This window comes from Meles meles, chromosome 13, assembly GCF_922984935.1.
Source record: "Meles meles chromosome 13, mMelMel3.1 paternal haplotype, whole genome shotgun sequence".
Classification (NCBI taxonomy): Eukaryota; Metazoa; Chordata; class Mammalia; order Carnivora; family Mustelidae; genus Meles; species Meles meles.
This window is the reverse complement of record NC_060078.1, coordinates 68,046,050-68,066,492: the sequence shown is the minus strand read 5'-3', so window position 1 is coordinate 68,066,492 and position 20,443 is coordinate 68,046,050. Positions and strand designations below refer to the sequence as shown.

The 20,443-nt window shown below is 36.4% G+C and overlaps 1 protein-coding gene across 10 annotated transcripts in view; it reads right to left on the bottom strand.

The window, feature by feature from the left end:
• ADD3 (adducin 3) overlaps positions 1 to 20,443 on the bottom strand; it is a 126,123-nt gene that overhangs the window by 33,041 nt on the left and 72,639 nt on the right. For 9 of the 10 annotated variants that reach the window (XM_046027097.1, XM_046027099.1, XM_046027095.1 and 6 more), the window contains one exon: positions 2,129 to 2,351. The exons of the other annotated variant lie outside the window; for it this stretch is intronic. In XM_046027097.1, coding sequence (XP_045883053.1) covers positions 2,129 to 2,323 — 195 coding nt within the window. In that variant the 5' untranslated portion in view covers positions 2,324 to 2,351. The remainder of the gene's footprint in view (positions 1 to 2,128; positions 2,352 to 20,443) is intronic. 10 annotated transcript variants of the gene reach the window in all.

Here is a 20,443-nt window from a genome sequence, read left to right as displayed (position 1 = left end):
TACCCACGTGAGTGACCCATCTTAAGAGTGGAAACCTCCAAGGCCAATCAAGCCTTCAGATGACAGCAGCCCTGGATGATGTCTTGACTCCAACTTTATGCTAGACCTTGAGCCACTCAGCTAAGGTGCTCATGAATTCCTGACCCACAGAAATGAGATAAGAAATGCTCATTGTTTTAAACTGTTAAGTTTCATGGTAATTTGTTATTTAGCAATAGATACTAACATAGGTCACCATGGCTTATTTCCTTTGGTGAAACATTCGTTGTATTGAAAGCAATTTGATAACCATTGTCTCAAAACATAGAAGACAAAATTTATACACTTTTCTAAGTCTTTCACAAATGAGATTTTAAGTTCACTAGCAAAGATCTAGGGAAACAATGATCAATCCACAATTTTTAAAATCTTCTTTGTTCCTATCTGGGCTGAAAATTACCATTCTCGCTATGTGAATATGGAAATGACAATCGGTATGACTGGCTTTTCTCATAATTTCATTAAGTTCCCTAAGGCAAAAGTGAAATTGATACTTCTAGCTAATTTACAAATGGAAATACATAGGTATAAAAAAATTAGAACATCTACTCAAAGTTATGCTGTCTTTATTTAATGGGGAAATTAAAATGAAAGCCCTAGCATAGAAATGCTGCTTAGTACTTTTTTCTTTTGAATTTTATAGTTAAAACTGAATGGTCCTTTTTGGAACACTTCTAAAAGAAATCTCAATATTTAATAACATTGAACAAAATCTGAACTTCATCTCATTCTCTCAATAACTTTATACTATATGTTACTGTAATCATTTGGTTAATAAGTTAGTTCTTAAAAGTGGGGTGTGTTTCTTTAGAAGAAACTGTATCTATTTTGATCCAAATAATTAATGTGCCCTTCAAGTATTTATAAAAACAGAAAGTTTAGGTCTGCATAAAAGAAGGCACTGAATATTTACTCCATCATGATGAATCCTCTGGTTAATCTCCTTTCCATTGGAAAAGGATTTCTCCATGGGTTTATTTAAAGGATAGGTTTAAAGTTAAGTTATACTTAAATTCCTCAAAGCTTACATTGTTTTTTTAACTTGTACTTGGTTTTAACTAGGTCACTGGTATAGATGAATTACTCAGAGTGGAATTCCCCTTCGGCTTTGGGCTCAACCTCTATGATTAAATTCACAAGGGCACAACAAAAAATGATTTACCAGGGCCACCTTAGGCAGTTCTATGCCTTGGTGCTTATTTTAGTACAAGTTGAAAACCCAATATAACCCCAACATGGGCATCATGTGTCTACGTTTGCTGAACTCTACCTTAATGGGTCTATGTTCTTCATTATGCATAAAGTTATTAATTCATTTGCATCTTAAATCAAGCTATTCTCTCATTTTCCATCACTGATATATGACTTTTGCAATCACTTAAATATGATTTACAAAGTCCGGATATTACTGTGTAGATAGAATTTTTAGCTTAAGTTTGTAATCCACTTTTAATTCAGTTAGTTTGGTATGTATGCATGTATGTCTGCCTGCATTAGGTGAATATAACAATAGGCTGCCAAATCACAGACCACATCAAGAACCCTAAGTTTTCCCATGTTGCTCTGAGTGTACACAAAGAAAGGTACACAAGAAAATATTGCACACAAAGAAAGAAGAATATATGTGCACAGGATAATCCAAACTCATTTCTTGGTTTGCAATAATTCAATCATACCTTTCTTTTCAAGGTACACAAAGAAAGAAGAAAATATGTGCATGGGATGTACCCAATTCATTTCTTGGTTCATAACAATTCAGTCATGCCCTTCTTTTTTACACAGATACTCTGAGTTGGGTATCCTAGCTCAGCAGGATCTTTTGTCCTCCTTTAATGAAATATTACAATCAGAAACCACACAAAGAAAATTTATACCACCAAGACAATATTAGTTTGTTATTAAAGCTTTCCAAATTAAATATGTAAGTTAGGTGTTCATTTTACCTCTGAAAGACTGGGAGCAACCAGCAGTCACTCTTCCTTCACCCTCTCTTTCTAATGTGAGCATACATAAAGATACCTCCTACCTCACCGTATCAAGGTTTTCCAGAAAAGAGAAAAATTATAGCCTTCTAATTATTTCAACTCACAGGACTTTGCAAGATCTGAGTAACTCGTTTCCTCTGCTCCATCATATTGAAGTCTTGCCGTAGATCAGGAGACATGTTTCTCTCCCTAATGTATTCTGGGTCATTTTCATTGATGCGGTCAAAATACCTCTCTTTGTGAGGCATGCTGGGAGGAGGAGGAGTAGTGACCACGCCTTGGCTGGCATCTGAACTCATGCTTCACGTGGGCAACTCCCCTTGTTATCTGCATTAATAAACACAAAGGAGGATAGTCATGGTAAGTTCATTACTAAATTTGATTTTACCAGGGTCAAGCAGAATTCTGCCCCGCCCCCGCCAAGAGCGTACCAGTGGCAACTTTGTTTAGAGTAGCTTCTCAAAAATATTAGAACAATTTTTTATTAAAGTAAAAATCTTAGATTAAAATGATAAACTGGAAATTGATTATTTTCAGAGGTAATGAAAACTCAACTCAATTATAATAATGTCATCAACTACTTACTAACTGAATCTTTAGAAGGAGCAATAATCAAAATCTCCAAAAGTAAAATACTACATCTGAAATGGCAGAGTTTCCACAATTAGTGAGTACTGTCACTAGAGCTTCTCTTTCCCCTTACTCATGCTTTTTTATGGTAGATCAAACTTGGGCCATATTTAATGACCGCTGCAATTTACTAACATATGAGAAAAACACAGCTTTTAAAATTTAAGATTTTTTCTGGACACCTGGGTGGCTCAGTCGTTAAGCATCTACCTTTGGGTCAGGTCATGATACCACTGTCTTGGGATCGAGCCCCACACTGGGCTCCCTGCTCAGCGGGAAGCCTGCTTCTCCCTCTCTTACCCCCCATGCTTGTGTTCCCTCTCTCTGTCATATAAATAAATAAAATCTTTAAAAATAAATAAATAAAAGTTTTCCTTTAAGTTTTTCCAGTAATTCAATTAAAGTTGTCAGACTTTATGCCCAAGTTCAGCAGACAGTGCTTGAAATTCAAGTAAGAAACAAACAGTAAAAAGCTACTCAGAAACCACGTGATCAGCTGATTCACTTAATTATCACGATAATCTTCTTCAGGAGGAAGGTAGTAAATTCCACTTTAGGATTCAGGAGGAAGGTATAAAGGAGGATTCAGGAGGAAGGTAGTAAAGACCACTTTCTTCTTAGGGATCTGAATCTGTGATAAAAACCAGAGATATCTGGTCTCATTTTTAAAAACACAGTAACAACCAAGTATTTGTCTCTAATAATAATCTTTGATAGACTTCATCTCTACAGATACTTTGGTACAATTTAGACCAAGCAAACTAACTATAAATTCTTGCATTAGATGACGTGATACCATATAAAGAACACCCTAAAGACACCACCATACAGTATCAGAACTGATAAATGAATTCAGTAAGGTCACAGGATACAAAATCAGTGTACAGAAATCTGTTGCATTTCTATATACTAATAACAGCAGAAAATTATGAAAACAATCCCATTTATAACTGCACCAAAAACAATATGCCTAGGCATAAACTTAACAAAAGAGGGGAAAGACCTCCAAAAACTATAAAACACTGATTAAAGAAACTGACGACAACACAAAAATGTGGAAAGACATTCCATGCTCATGGACTGGAAGAATACTGTTGAAAGGCCCATAGTACCTAGATTTAATGCAATCTCTATCAAAATACCAACAACACTTTCTCACAAAACTAGAACAATCTTAAAATTTATTTGGAACCACAAAAGACCCTAAATAGCCAAAGTAATGTTGAAAAAGAAAAACAAAACTGGAGGTATCAAATTTCAGACTACAAGTTATACTATAAAACTGCAGTAATAAAAACAGTATGGTAATGGCACAAAAATACACTTAGATCAACAGAAGAGAAGAGAAAGCAATTACACGGTCAATTAATCTTTAACAAAGAAGACTACGCTAGCCACTGAACTTTACATATATTAGTTTATCTACTTCTCTTAACCCCCTGAGGTGGGTTTATCTCGCTTTACAAATGAGGAAATAAAATCATTGAGAAGTAACTTGTCTCGGGCCAAAGAGCCAGCAGGTGGTGGACCCAGGATTTAAATCTTGTCTGTAGCTCTCTAAAGTCAGTGGTCTTAATCACAACCTAGACCCAGAGGTAAGCTAGTACTTTCTTTTCAAATGCCAATTCCAGCTACTCAGTAGCACTGATTATTTGGAGATTATTTGGAGACTGGTAAAACCTTTCCAAACAAACAAGCAAACAAACAAAAACTACCAGAATTGCCATGGTTTGGAAGGGAGTTACGCATTTTCACCATACTGCTTCCCAAGGAGGGTTATATTTTAAGGGAATAAAGTGGTAGATTCTTTATTTTAAGGGAATAGAGTTTTTCTTAATCCTGAACAACTAAACTAAGCATACATATTTCTGCTTTTAGAGGATATAAAAACAATTCAGTTCCAGGGTTCCTTCTCTTTAAAATTAACTGACCCTATTTTTTAAATTCAAGTATAATTAACATACAGTGTTATATTAGTTTCAGGTACACAATATGATTCAACAATTCTATACATTTCTCAGTGCTCATCAAGATGAGTGTACTCTTAATTCCTTTTATCTATTTCAATCCCCCTCCCCTCCTCTCTGGCTACCACTAGTTTGTTCTCTATATTTAAGAATCTGGGGGGGGGGGGTGTCTCTTTGCTTCTTAAATTCCACATATGAGTGAAAATGTATGGTATTTGTCTTTTCCTGACTTATTTAACTCTGCTTCATACCCTTTAGGTCCTCCATGATGCTGCCAACGAAAAGATTTCATTTTTTTTTATGACTGAGTAATATTCCATAATGAGTGTGGGGGGGATGTGAGCACATATGTGTACATGCACATACACATACACCTTCTTTATCCATTCATCTATTGATGGACACTTGGATTGTTTTCATATTTTGTCTATTGTAAATAATGCTGCAATAAACATAGGGGTACATACAGCTTGTTATTTTTTGTTATTCTTTTGTAGTTTGAGTAAATACCTAATAGTGGAATTACTGGATCACATGTTTCTCTTCTTAATTTTTTTGAGAAACCTCCATACTGTGTTCCACAGTGGCTGTACCCGCCAGTTTGCATTCCCACCAACAGTGCATGAGGGTTCTTTTTTCTCCATATCCCTGCGAACACTTGTTATTTCATGTGTATTTGATTTTAGTCATTCTGACAGGTATAAAGTGACATCTCATTGTGGTTTCAATCGACAAATCCTATTTTTAATGCTACATATATACAGTCATGCTTTCTAGTACTTCAAAGCAATATACACCATTGCAAACCACTATGAATTCCACTGGGGGAAAAATATCTTTTAAGGGGATTCTTTGAATTGACAATAATGCAGGAAAACAGATTTTTTACAAAGTTATAGAACTTACTGTCAACACTATGGATTTCCCTCTGGCCATGCAAATTAGAAACAAGGTTACCAGGCATAAGCAAAAATTCTAGTTAAAAAATCTTATCCAAATATAAGATTTTCGAACTAACCACCCAACATCTATGTTAAAAGAAATCTGGGTTCAAGACACAAACAGAGGAAATACTCTAGAACGATGACTTTCAAACTCTTTAAAAATGGCAATCCAGCGATGCCTGGGTAGCTGAGTCAGTTAAGCCTCTGCCTTCGGCTCAGGTCCTGATCCCACGGTCCTGGGATCGAGTACAGCATCAGGCTCCTTGCTCCGCGGGGAGTCTGCTTCTCCCTCTGCCTGCCCTCCCTGCTTGTGCTCTCTTTTCTGTCTCTGACAATAAATACAATCTTTAAAAAAAATGGCAATCCACAGTAAGAAATACATTTTATAAGTATAATGACATACAAATACATGAGATATATAACTGAAATAAGTTCATGGTACTTTCCCTTACTATGTATTACATACTTTCTATTTTTATCTTTTTCATTAAAACAAAAATACTGGTCAAACAGATTCTTGGTCTACTAATGGGTTGTGACCCACAGTTTGAAAAACACTATTCTAGAAACTCTAAATTATGGTCACATGGACAACAGAAACGAAAAAAGAGGTGTGTCTGTATATGAGATGGGGGAGGAGGGAATGAATATATGCTAAAGATGGGAGGGAACTGAAAATGCTTCCTTGAAATTAAAAAAAAAATTATGGCAGGCTATAGTAATTATAACAATCCTAGAATCCTAGTGATTTGGGAGCTAATTACATATTCTTCCATTTGGGCAGTTAGTGTCATCTGTATTACGCAATGTCCATTTGTTTTTCATTTTTTCTTAGGCTTACCTATTCCTACTTCAATTTTCCAGATCTTTCTGGTTATGTTTGTATCCCCACAGGCAGGGGGCTCTGTAAGTGGTAGGTGAATTGAATTATTTTTCTGTATCACAACTCCTCCCAAATCAGTCTGGTTTGCATTAGTTCTAGGCTGGGAATGGTAACAACAATCTTAAGAAAAGTTATTAAAGAAAGTCTTTCCATACTTAATTCTTGGCAGTTTTAACAGCTTCTTCTAGAACATAAGCAAAAAGATGGTTGTACTTTCAAGTCCCAGGCCTATTGTTCCATATTTAAAGGAAAAATCAAAGATATGCCAAGACTTCAAAGCAGCCTATCTGCTTAAAACAACAGCAGCAACAAAACAACAAATACTGGTTTATTAAGTTAGTTTTTCTTAATGAAATTTACTATAGAACTGTGAAGGTATTTGAAGTTATTAGAAAATAATTTGGATCCTGCACAAACTGTAACAAGACACAACTTTAGACTGACCAGTGAAGTTTTATTCATTTTTAAATTCTAAAAGCACAGGGACACCTGCATGGCTCGGTTGGTTAAGCATCTGCCTTGGGCTTAGGTCATGATCCCAGGGTCTTGGGATCAAGTCCCACACTGGGGGGGGGGGGGGGGTCTTGCTCAGCAGGGAGCCTGCTTCTCCCTCTGCCTGCTGCTCTCCCTGCTTGTATTCTTTCTCTGACAAATAAATAAATAAATAAACAAAATCTTTAAAAAGAAGGGGGGAAAAAAAAGCTTTAAATTCTAAAAAGCATGAACTACTTTCAATTGCTAGCCAAGATTTTATGTACAACTGACATGGAAATCAACAGACTTAGAAAACTATAACTAGGCACAGAGAAAAGTGAAGAAAAAAAGAAAAAAAAACCCAAACAACAGGCATTGAGTAGCACAAACTAATACATACAACATTTTCTAAGTGCCCCAAAGGAAGATTTAATTATCCCGTAAGCACTAGAGTCTTACTGTTATAATGGCTTGATTCTATTGAGAGTTCTCTTGAAATATTTCAGACTAATTCAAGGATTACAACTTTACAGATGAGAGGAAACTACACTCAAAGGTGTTGAGTGATTTTTCTAAAGCTACCATGTTCAAGCATCAAATATTGCTATGATATTATAATAATGACATATATCTGTACCGTCATGTCATTCACTGATTGCCCCATGGTCAAAATTTACTCTTCCAATGAAATATATGGAAAAAACCCAGGCCGATCACATATATTTTATACAGGGATTTTATAAATATCACTTACTATGAGGAATAAGCTATAAAGAAGGGCTACAAATTTTAGCACATGGAAACAGACTTGATTGTATGACTGTCCTTCTAGGACGCACAGAAAAGTAGATAAACAAAGTGAGTTTTTCAGTGGTAATCTGCTTCACCTAAATACACAAGAACACATTTTATTTAAGTAACCAGACTTTTAAAGATTAAGTATCAACTAACATATTACCACTAAGTCAATGAAGTGCCTTTCATTATACAAACTGTAAAGTAGTGAGATTAAAAAGTCTTGTATGGCTATCAAATTGGTACAGATGTAGAAACTTAACTCTCTCTGGCCTAATGCCAGAATCTTTTCAGAATGAATATATCTTCAAAATAAAACTATAAATTCTAAACTTCTGTATAAAAGTCAGGAAATAATGAATCTACAGTAGATTAGTAAAAGATACTATCAATCTGAGCCTTAGTCTTAAAATCGAAACTTAAAGTGAAGGGAAAAAAACAACAAACAATAATAACAAACTGGTAATGGTAACAGCACCCCATCATGTTGCTAAATGCCCTGTGCTTAATGGAATTTGATAGCTGCTCAGCAGTCATTAAAAAACACAAAAAAACAAAACAGACAAAAGAAAATCGTCATTTGGAGAGCACACTTACGGGAATTTTTTGGCTTCAAACTTTGTTTTATAAAGAAAAATAGGGGCACCTGGGTAGCTCAGTCAGTTAAGCGTGAGCCTTCAGCTCAGGTCATGATCCAGAATCCTGGGATCAAGCCCTGCATTGGGTTCCTTACTATGTAGGGTGACTGCTTCTCCCTCTCCCTCTGCCTGCTGCTCCCCCGGCCTATCCTCTATCTCTCTGTCAAATACATAAATGAAATCTTAAAACAAAACAAAAAAGCAAGAAAAGAAAAATACTACACTGCTAATTAAGATAAATTTTAGCAAACTTCAAAAATATATCCTGTGCTTATACAACCGGAATATAGCAGAGCAGTAAGTATAAAAATTTTGAACAGGTGCTTTAGGTAAAAATTCAGCAGGGTGAGCCAAAGACTAAAAGTATTCATTCAATTGCTGGACAAAGCACAGGATGACTCAAACCTCTTTTTCACTAAAGTACCAATATTTGAAGAAGAATATTTCATTGATCAACATAACCTGTTGCAAGGAACAGGGTGCTGGACTCCCATATTTGAAGAGGAGAGACTGGGGAGAAGAAGGGCAGTTATTTGCTTGACTTTGGCAGGAGTATAACATTTACTGGTAACTTGAAAAGAAACCTTTCACTATAAATAGATCAAATTTACAAAATATAATGGCCAGGCAAGAGGCAGAGTTACAAACTCAAAAATACATATATAAAAAGTTTAGGTGAAGTGTATTTTCTTGAAGTCCAAACTCAATCATTATCTAGATTTAGCTCAAATTGTTCCCAACATGAATCATCTGGAGAAACAAATATGAAACTGATTTTTAAATAAATATATAGCCTTATAAAATGGTAAGTAAAACAATCAACCACAGAGAGGCAATCCCTTAAGTATCTTGCAGAATCCAAAACCAGATGGCCTTGGTGTCTTTACCCTCTTTTCTACAAAATTTGATGAATGTTCTGTATATATTCCCTCAGTCATCGTTTGTCTTCAACATGGAGCTTTTGGAAATGATTGAAGAAAAAAACAAAAGGAGGATTTTTTTTTCCTCTCCTAAGAGAAAGCTGATAGAGACTAATGGATTGATTACTTGAATGTGCCTCTCAGACATTTAGTTTCTGTTATTGAGTCCCCTGGTATCAGTCAAATTTTTAAAACTGATATCCAGGAAACACTCCAAAACTTGACAGCTCATGATAACCGAGAGCTTTTAAAAAGTGGAATCAGTGGAGATTGTGATTTTTAAAAAAAGATTCATTGCTCTCAATTTCTGGAGATAACCTTAAATCTTCGGCTCTCTACTATTTGGTTGTCCTTCTGGGCAAAAAGTTTTTGTTTTTGTTTTTAAGAAACACCAACTCTCACACACTTCATGAACTAAAGTCTGTCTATATGCACAGCACTGAGCTTGAAAAATTTAAAGCCCTTGTTTTTGACATTTTCTTGAGAGCAATGTTTGAGATCAAACTCACTCTTACCCAATACTGTACATCTATCTAGAAACCTCAGGAAACTTTTGTAAATGAGTATCAGAATATAAGTAATATGAAAAACTTAATTCCCCCAAATTCCAATCTTACATCTACTTATTTCTCAAGGATTCTGAAGTCAAGAAATTCTAGTTTCTCAGTCTGAAGAAATGCAAACAATCCTACAAATTTCATTACTAAAAATGAGTTGAGTTTGTAAAATTAAACAATCAGACAAAGTCTAGTTTAGAAAATGGATTTGTTACTGTGGACGATACTTCCAATGGTTCATTTCTAATGGGGTCACTGTGACCAGTGAGAAACAGGAGGGGGCCTCGTAGGGCACACACAACATATAAAAGGCAAAGCTCTTCACTGTAAAAATTGAAGGGAAAAATATATATAAATAGTTAAAGAACACAGGGTATGAGTTAGTCCCAAGAGTTCATTCTGAGCTACTATTTCAGGTATTCCAGCTAAAGAATTTTGGCTTTTATGGTTGTAACATATAAAATACAGCTGTAAAAGCCAATCCAAAAGTTGTAGGTAACGCAATACATTGTCACTGCAAGTGCAAGGAAGTCTGATTTGAAGGAGTTCCCACCTTCAGATTTTGGCTAGTAAGGAGGATTTCAAGATCATCACAACCCCATCTGTTTTCTTTCTATGGAAAGTCTAACAGTGAGCCATGAAAATGAAATTTACTAAGCATAGGTAACAGTACTTGAAAATCACTTTGAAAAATACTTGGTCAGAACCTTCCATTTTAGAAATGTGATCACTGTTGTAAGTGACAGTCCATGAAAAGAGATGTTCATCAAGCTCAGAAATCTGCTTTTGTAAAAAAACAAAACAACCTGTTTTTGTGAAACTAGCTTTTTCAAATGAATCGTTCTTCAGATCTAGAGTTCAATTTTACAATACTGTACTGGGTTGAAGTGTTCCCCCCCCAAAATTCATGTCATTACTTCAGAATGTGACCTTATTTGAAAATAGGGCCTTAATTTGTAATCAAGTTAAGATGAAGTCATACTGGATTAGGCCAGGCCCTAAACCCAATGACTAGTGTCTTTTATAAAACTCAGAGAGGGAGTGCCTGGGTGGCTCAGTGGGTTAAAGCCTCTGCCTTCAGCTCAGGTCATGATTCCAGGGTCCTGGGATTGAGACCCGCATCGGGCTCTCTGCTCACCGGGGAGCCTGCTTCCTCCTCTCTCTCTGCCTGCCTCTCTGCCTACTTGTGATCTCTCTCTGTTGAATAAATAAATAAATAAAATCTTAAAAAAAAAAAAAAAAAAAACAACTCAGAGAGATGTGGACACAGACACACACGGGGGAAAAAGCTATGTGATGATGGAAGCAGAGATAAAACTGATGCTGCCACAAGCCAGGGAACTCCAAGGACTGATGCCACCAGAAGCTAGGAGAGACATAAACCAGGTTTCCCTCAGAGCCCCCAGAAGAAACCAACCTTGCTGACACCCTGATTTTGGGCTTCTGGCCTCAAGAACTATAAAAGAATAAATTTCTGTTGTTTCCAGCCACTTGTTTTGTGGCAGTTCTAGGAAACACATAAACATGCTGTTCCAATGGAATTTCCATCCTGATAATACTGACATTTTATGAGGCATTTTACCATCACAACAATGTAGATAACAATGTGGACAGACAGCACACCTTTGCAGAATCATAGCTGGCTCTTTAGAAATAACAAACATCACTGATATAAGTAAGGGCAATGCAAGGTAAATATATTCCACAGTGGCATGACTTCTGCAAGCTATAATTTTAGACTGAGAAACAATGTTTCCAAGAAAATCTGAAGCCAAGGAGATATAAATGTTCTTGTCATATCAAAAGCTGAACAGAAATTTCTTTGTAAAACTCCATGAAGATTCACAATGAATGCTACCCACAAAAGTGCAGTGGGCTCTACTACTTCTATCATAACTACAACAATGTTAAAGCAATTATCAAACTATAAAATATTACAGTCTGATGGAATATTTTTCCATTTAACTAAGGATGGATGTAAGAAGCCACTTGCTCAGGTTAGCAGGTTCTTTTTTTTTTTTTTTTTAAAGATTTTATTTATTTATTTGACAGACCGAGATCACAAGCAGGCAAAGAGGCAGGCAAAGAGAGAGAGAAAGGGATAAGCAGGCTCCCCGCTGAGCAGAGAGCCCGACATGGGGCTCGATCCCAGGACCCCGGTTAGCAGGTTCTTGCCGGGCATACATACATGCAATAGTTCTGCCTATCTCCCCATCTTCCCACACTAGCCACCACTGAACCCTCACCTGCAGCTTCAATGTCATGGCACAGGGCCCTGGATCCCTAGGATTATGAAAAACCGTACGATACCAGTTAGGCAGCTCAACATCAAGTCAGTGTTGCTGCTGCTTCTACTCTGTTGTCTGACTTTGACTAGAGCAATACTTTTATCTAATTCTTTTTTTTTTTTTTTAAGATTTATTTATTTGACAGACAGAGATCACAAGTAGGCAGAGAGGCAGGCAGAGAGAGAGGGAGGGGGAAGCAGGCCAGGCTCCCAGCTGAGCAGGAAGTCTGATGCAGGGCTCCATCCCAGAATTCTGGGATCATGACCCAAGCTGAAGGCAGACGCTTTAACCCACTGGGCCACCCAGGTGCCCTCTTTTTATCTAATTCTTAATGATCAAGTTCTGTTGGTCTCTCAGCCCTTCCACCCACTATAAAGCAGCCTAAATCCCTATCTTGTTTCTCTGTCAGGTAACTCCAAATACTTTCAAAACTGGAAACTTTCAAGCCTTTCAGTTTTGAAAGTATTTGGAGTTACCTGACTCAGACGTCAGGTCTGAGTCTTAGACCCTTCTATCAGTTTCTATAGTTCCCTGAGGTCACCTGACAGCTCGCGCCTTGGCTTATGGGGGATTTCTGATGCCATGCAGAGTCACCTTGTGTTGATTCTCCATCTAGCTTTCTCCCAATTACCAAAATACCCAGTCCCAATGCTCTGCCCATGTGTCAGGGTTTGACACTAAACTGCTGAACGTCCCTCTTACTGACAGTCCACACACCTGGGTTCTTCCTGTTGCCTGTTGTTAGGGTTCTCAAGGATCTGCCTAGACTTCAAATCCTTGTCAGGCATGTTTCAGTCACTGCAACTCCATTCCTTATACCATCTTTAGTAATTAAGCTTGTGTGGGTCTTCATTAAAGAAATTACGAATTTCTTTAAAGAATTTTTAAAAATGCATTTTTGATGAAAATATTTTGATGTGAAGAGAGGGTTAATGGCAAGTAGTCAACATTTCCTGACCTTCTAATGTTGTCTAATATGGTATTAAGAACATAGCATGTTTTAACGCTTTTAATCCCATAATAACTCTAGAAAGGTAGATGCTATCACCATACTCATTTTACAGACAGAAATAGCACAAAGAAGTTGCTTATCCAAGGTCACACAAGAGCATGTGTTAGTTGAGATATAAATTCAAGGAGACTGGCTCCAGCACCTCTGTTCTTAACCACTGTGCTATATTGTATCTCCACCTTCCACCATCCCATTCTTCTCCCTAATCCCCAATAGTGTTTTTAAATTTTGAATCATCTCAGATTTATACCTGTTAAGATCCTTTGGTAAATGTTTCCAACTCTTCCCTTACTGCAGTCCCCAAATCTAAGTGAACCACCTAAGCGAACACCATCTAAGTCCCTTCCTCTAATGTGAACTCTTTGGCAAAATATGTATTTTCAAAAGAGATTAGATTTTTCTTACAATGACGTTTACTTGAACATGAAAACATGTTGTACAGGGTCTGACACTCAGGGATTATTAAGTCAGTAATAAATGAGCAAAATCTCCTGGTCATTCACCAAATTAAATCTTCCACCAAGTGTAATATAAACTATAATTGTAAGCTTTAGGAAGAGGTGGTAGACTGGGTGAGGTGAGGTCTTTGGAACCTAATATCTAGATTATATATATTACTTCATCTAGAACTGCTGGTCATTTATTGTCATTTAAAGAGGTTTATGCTCTGACCAAGTATAAAGTAAGATTTAGCCTTGAAAAGTATACTTAGTTGATATAAGAACCTAGAAAATGTATGCATACTTTTGATTTTTTATGACAATTTATTCATATAAGAGAAAAGAGATTGAGATTCTTTTCTCACATGGAGACAAAAGAGGAGACTGGAGATGACAGAGACAATTTAAGTCTCTAAACCATAGCTGGAACCTGAAGTCTTAATAAAATGAGAATCTGAAAGAAGACCTAAAAAGTCTAATGTCAAAATCAGGGAAAAAGAAAAAGCATTAAACTACCTCATCATTTAATTTACAGAGGAAAGTTGAACAAAGACATCAGAAGTGCAGGCTTTTAAAGGAAGAAGAATACCTTTGTAAGGATAACAGAGAGACAAAACATTTATAAACCCAAATATCAACTGCCCAAGAAATATATACTGCCCTTCCCTAATATTACTTAATTAGAACCAAAATAAGAATGGCATCTTTAGAACTTACGTCCTATTATGCTCTAACACCTTTAAGATACTACATCTAAGCCTAACACCTCAATTCTCCATATGAAGAAACATGTCCCAAAAAGAATGTGATTTCTCAATGTGTCCTTCAATTTATTTGGAGACTTCACATTATCCAGAGTAGCATATGATACATAGAAAGTAGACAGTATCTGCCAATGTAAGAAAAGATTTAAAATAGAAACATTTAAAAAATTCCTTAAAAAAATTCCTCTGAGGGGCGCCTGGGTGGCTCAGTGGGTTGAAGCCTCTGCCTTCCACTCAGGTCATGGTCTCAGAGTCCTGGGATCCAGCCTGGCATCAGGCTCTCTGCTCAGCAGGGAGCCTGCTTCTTCCTCTCTCTCTACTTGTGTCTCTGCCTACTTGTGATCTCTGTCTGTCAAATAAATAAATAAAATCTTAAAAAAAAATAAAATAGAAGATGTTTACAGCAAAAAAAAAATTCCTTTGAACATTTTGGCAATAAACTAATTTCAGAAGCTACTATGCATTAAATGTTAACTTTTACAAAAAAGAAAAGTCACCTAATGTCTCAAGCTCCAACTTCTTGATTTTAAGTAGTTTTGTAGGTATGCATTCAGAGTTAACAACACACAAAACGGATTTTTTGTTTATTTTCACAAGAATTTAGAACCATTTAACCACTTTTTAAAATAATGAGAATGCTGCACTTTCAAGCTTCAACGGTAATTCACTAGAGAGAATATACTTTATGACTCAGCTTTTTGTACCTAGTCACACATGCCTGAAGGGTTCACTTAAATTGCTTGCTATATTTTAAATTCAGGCTTGGAGTAGGATTCTTGGTGTTTTTTGTGTTTTTTTTTTGTGTGTGAGGCTCACAAAGACTAGACTCACAGCTTAGTTCTATAGTGCCTATTTAGCTGGACTTAAAGCCTACATCAAGTACTTTATTGTCAAATAAAAAGCAATCTTTATGGAGCTTAGTAACTTAAGTAGCTCTCCCCAGAGTGTGTTAACTATTTTGTTTCTACATCTGATCTCTATTGTCAAGGAAGAGTTCCACAGAGTTGCAAAGTGCCAGAAAGTGTTATTTTAAATATCTAAGAGGTAGTATACTTGGACACTATAACCCTTGGGGTTCATGGTTACAACTGAGAAGCAAAGATACCTACACCATGTAATTTTCCCGAAACACAATTTTCTTAGTCCTTCCCTCAAGGGGGGCGGGGGTGGAGAGCAAGCAAGCACCTTGAAGTCCTACCTTTAAAAAAACACTTAGGAATCAGCCTGGAGGTTTCTAAAATTTACATTCTGAAAATAGGATGGTAAAGACTTCTGAGTGTATCCCTCATAGACTTAGAGGAAAATGATGACTCTCCCAAACAAAAGCCATTTCCCTGACAGATGCTTTGCTCACCTTATTTCTCATATATTGAACTGTTTTCCTTCTCAACTCCATCCCTCCAAATCTTAATCCATACTTTGAGGTCTTATTCAAAAGCCAGCTCCTTCCGTGATGGCTTCCCCAATCTCCTCCACCACACTTTGTCCTCACCAGTATTGCCCAGTATTGAAGAAAAGCACTTTTTCATAGTCTGTGTTGCCCTTTAAATTATTTAAGTAGGTCTGTCTGCCCCAGTAATTGGGTCAACATCTTTTTTCTTTCTTTACTGTCCACTTACAATTATGCAATAATGGTTTATTAAACTAAGTGAGATAAGTAGGGCTGTTGAATCATAATATCCCATTCTCTACTTGTCTCAGAATAAACTAGGGCAGAGAATTTAGAGCAACCCTTGAAAACTGGGCTAATCATGGTTTGTTCAGAATGGCCAGGTACAAGATGGTTGAGATAATGAATTTCACCTGCATATAAAATAAACATCTTAAGCGGACTGAAAAATAATCACAAAAAAGAGTGAAGGTATAAAAAGAGCAATTCAAAAAAATCTATACATACTCCTGGGTTTTCAGAGTAGGTACAAGTTGCGGCACAAAAATGTCATTTTAAAATCATTTAAAAAAAAACAACACCCTACTGACCCATCGATCAGCAAACAATAATTCGGCTGTTAGGTAAAGTCTATAAAAGAAAGAGAGAACACAGGTCTAGGTCCTGCCTTTAAGGACTTTACAGTTTTATCACAGAAGAACTAAAACATGACTACCTGGAAAGGTAACGAACATGAAAGATAAACATAAATATCCAAGAGTTGTTGAGAATGGCTGTTAAACAGAGTTTTGGGTTTATAAAAATAAAAAAACAAAAAACCAAAAAACCCCAGAATTTTGGGTTAAGATACTAAAGGAAGATTAAAATGAAACATAAGTTCTGATGTGCTTCATGTATAAAATAAGGTGATAGTTTGACCACATGACTTCTAGGTTTACCTTCTAGCTCTGAAGTTTTATTATATTCCTATCACATAATTGTAGTGGTGATTTGATATTAACTGACCATTCCCCGAATGGAGTTTCCTTCTTCCTAGTCATTATGAAAGAAACAGCTTTGAAAAAGTAGACAGGCCTCAAATAAGTATTATAAAATTATTTTACATACAAATATCCAAAATTGAATGTGATGTATGTCATAAGAGCATCTGATATTCCCTAGAAGACCCTGAGTTTGAGGCTCCTTGTTTTTTGTTTTTTGTTTTTTTAAATATTAGATTTCTGGTGTAGCTTCCAGAACTCAAAACAGGCCTTTAAGTGGACATTTTTCATACCTGAAAGATGTATTTGAAACCAACTTTAATTAATTTACTTAAATCATCAGATTTACTTCATGTGCAGCAAATCTGCAAAAAGTTCATCACTGCTGTTAACACATTTTTTTCTTCCTTGTTCTTTTTAACTGTTATGACTTTTATGCCCAGCAGTTACTGATGGTCAAATGTATTCTGAAGCCTGTCCAAAGGTTTTTTTTTGAGGGGGTAACACTCAAAACAAAGCAAATATTGGCTTAGTTATGATACTTGTTGTTCTAATACATTAATAGCCTATTGTTCACTGTGGTTGTCTCAACAAGATAATACATTGAAAAACAGCGTTTCCTGCTAGGAAGTGAATTCCCACTGTGTGTCACAGGACCCCCGCCAAAAGCTGGGTTCCAAAGAAGACATAGCAGTCCCTTCTAGGATTGCATAATGGAGTAATGATTAGACTACTACTTCTTTGTCTCTTTTACATACATACAGACACACACACACACACACTTAAAATGGCTTTCTGCCTCAGCTCAAACCATAATCTATTGGATTGATTTTGCTATCCTAGGATTGTTTTTCTAAAATGACTGCAAATGTTTTAGACAAAGCTGTTCAACATCCTGTAGACAGCAGTATCCTGTATATTTCTAACTACAGAGAATTTCCTTAGTCATAAATGTCACAATGGATGAGGTAACTTGACAAAGAAGATATCAGGATGTGTCCTCGAGACATATTGTGACCATTTTCAAAGGTTAGTGTCATACAAGCAAGAGATTAAGTCATAATACATGAGGTACAATAATTTTAACGGGTTTTTATAGGTCAGATACATGTGAGTAGGCAAAAATTAAGGCTCAATCCGACCACAATTTATTTAGAATCTCATTCGTGAAAAACTGATGTCACGAGCGGATCCACACACAGAAGAGTGTGTCCCCTACAGTAATTAACACTGTCCTAACAAGGTAATAAAACCTTTTTAAATAGTTAAAATATACCTTGCTTTTATCTATTTTCACAGACTCAAAATCTGAAGAACTTTCTCTGCCCAATCCCTCTTACCAGTGAATATTAGAAAATTTTATCATTAGAAGAAATAAGAGTAGTTGTCATTTTAACAGATTCCAGTGAGGCTGTCTCTATCATTTAGGTACTTCCACTGTTTAATGCACTGCTTGGTTCCTAGATGGTCCTCAATACATTCTGCTAAACTGAACCATCTATCAAACAACTGATACGAATTTAACACAGAATACTGGTAGTAATTATGCAGCATTGCTTAGATTAATAAATAACATCTCAGGTTTTAGAGAAGTATACTTATTCAAGGTATATCAAGTTTTCTGCCACGAAGACAGGCTAAACCAGGATATGAACACACAGAGACTCCCCTACCTCCAGGATAAGAAAATATCTTTTTATATATATATATATATATATATTTTTTTTTTATTTGACAGAGAGAGAGGTCCCAAGTAGACAGAGAAGCAGGCGGGGGGGCGGGGGGGCAGGCCCCCTGCTGAGCAGAGAGCCCAATGATGCAATGTGGAGCTAGATCCCAGGACCCTGAGATCATGACCTGAGATGAAGGCAGATGCTTAACCCACTGAGCCACCCAGGCACCCCTCTTTTTATCTTCTTTGTTATTATTATACAAATCAAACAATGAAGTTCTTTACCATTCTGCTTTGAGGACAGCTGTCATTTGACAGAACTGCAAGAATAAAATTGTGAAACAGGCAATCCTAAACATCTCATGTGTGATGCAGCAAAAATTCCTGCTTCTTTTACTTTATAACTTTGCTGTGTAACTTGATAACTTTGCCGGCAGGATATAGTGTACAGTTCACCTCTAAGCTGCTTCCTCAGCACCAAATCAGACAACTTTAGCTATGTCAAGCAGTATCAATTTTAGCATTCAATGAAACAAGGAGATGGATTAGAGGACTAGAATGTGATAACAATTTAAACAAGGGGGTTGATGCCAAGTTGCAAAGCCCTGAGGATTAGCCTTGAATGGCTGGATTCATTGAAAATTATAAGGATCCATTTTAAAAACAAACATCACCTCACTCAGAATCTTCTCAAGATTCCAGCTTGGTAAAAGGATCTGCTTTTCTCTGGAATGGTTTTATACTTTTGAAATGGACTTTCTAGAAAAGCAGAGTTTATATAAAATATAATATTCAACTTCTCTTTTTTACAGTCTTATACTTTAAAATAGTTTAGCCCAAATGGTAGGTCAATAAATTACACACCACACAATATACACAAAAGATGCTTTCAATTTAAACAGAAACTTAATATAAATTGCATTATACAGCTTAAACCAATACTTGAACAAAAAAATACGTAGATACTACAGTTGGAAAGGGCATTAAAACTCATCTATTTTAACCTCTCATTTTATAGGTGGCAAAACAGAGGATCAAGGAGGTTAACTGACCTGCCCACAACCTTACACTCAAGTTATCAGACTTTGAACCCAATGTTATTTCATTAACCTGCTGAAAAATTACTCCCAGGGCAGTTCTTACTCCCTCATGAATGACTGGGACAGTGGGCCGACCCTTGGCGTTATAGCCAGAGGAGGAGAAAATGATGAGAGATTTCTCTACTTCTGCATAGCACTACTACTCCTTTTAGCACCTGTGTTCTGCCCCCAAAATGGAGGTAGGAGAGAAGACTGATTAAGTATATGTGATAGGGGAGAAAGGGAACAATTTGGAAATAATCCAGATATCAAAGGATGAATGAATACATTGTAGTACATCCATCCATACACTGAAGTAATATACAGCTATTAAGAAGAATGGGGTAGATACACAACAGTGTGCATAGTATAATTTAATTTGGTTAAAAAAAAAAAAAGGTGCACTCACTCATAGGTATTTTTTTGAAAAACAGAGAAGAAACTGCCCCCTACGGATTGAGGCTCAGGGATTAGGATTGGGAAGGGACATTTTGTCATACGTCTTGTATGCTGGAATAAACAGAGGATTTGAAGGCAGCTATATAGAGCCTGGTGAAAAAAATTCACTCCTCTTTCTTTATATTATATAATTATTAAAAGAAATAAATTAGTTTATTTGTTTGTTTACTTATTTTAGAGAGGAGTGGCAGAGGGAGAGGGAGAGAGGAATTCTTTAGCAGGCTCCACGCCCAGAATGTGAGCCGGACATGAGGCTCGATCTCACAACCTTGAGATCAAGACCTGAGCTGAAATCAAAAGTCAGACACTTAACTGGGCGAGCCACCCAGGTGCCTCAGATTTTTTAGTGATTTTTTTTTTTTAAATAAGAGTATTACTGGAGGTATTAACTACTGACATTCTACAAAGTTCCAAATAACATCTATTAAGAAAATTTCCTGATTTCAGTATTTAACAACAAAGTGGTTGGCAAGTTTTTCTCTGGAGCAACTATAAACTCCTCGAGTTCAAAGAAGACAGCAGAGATC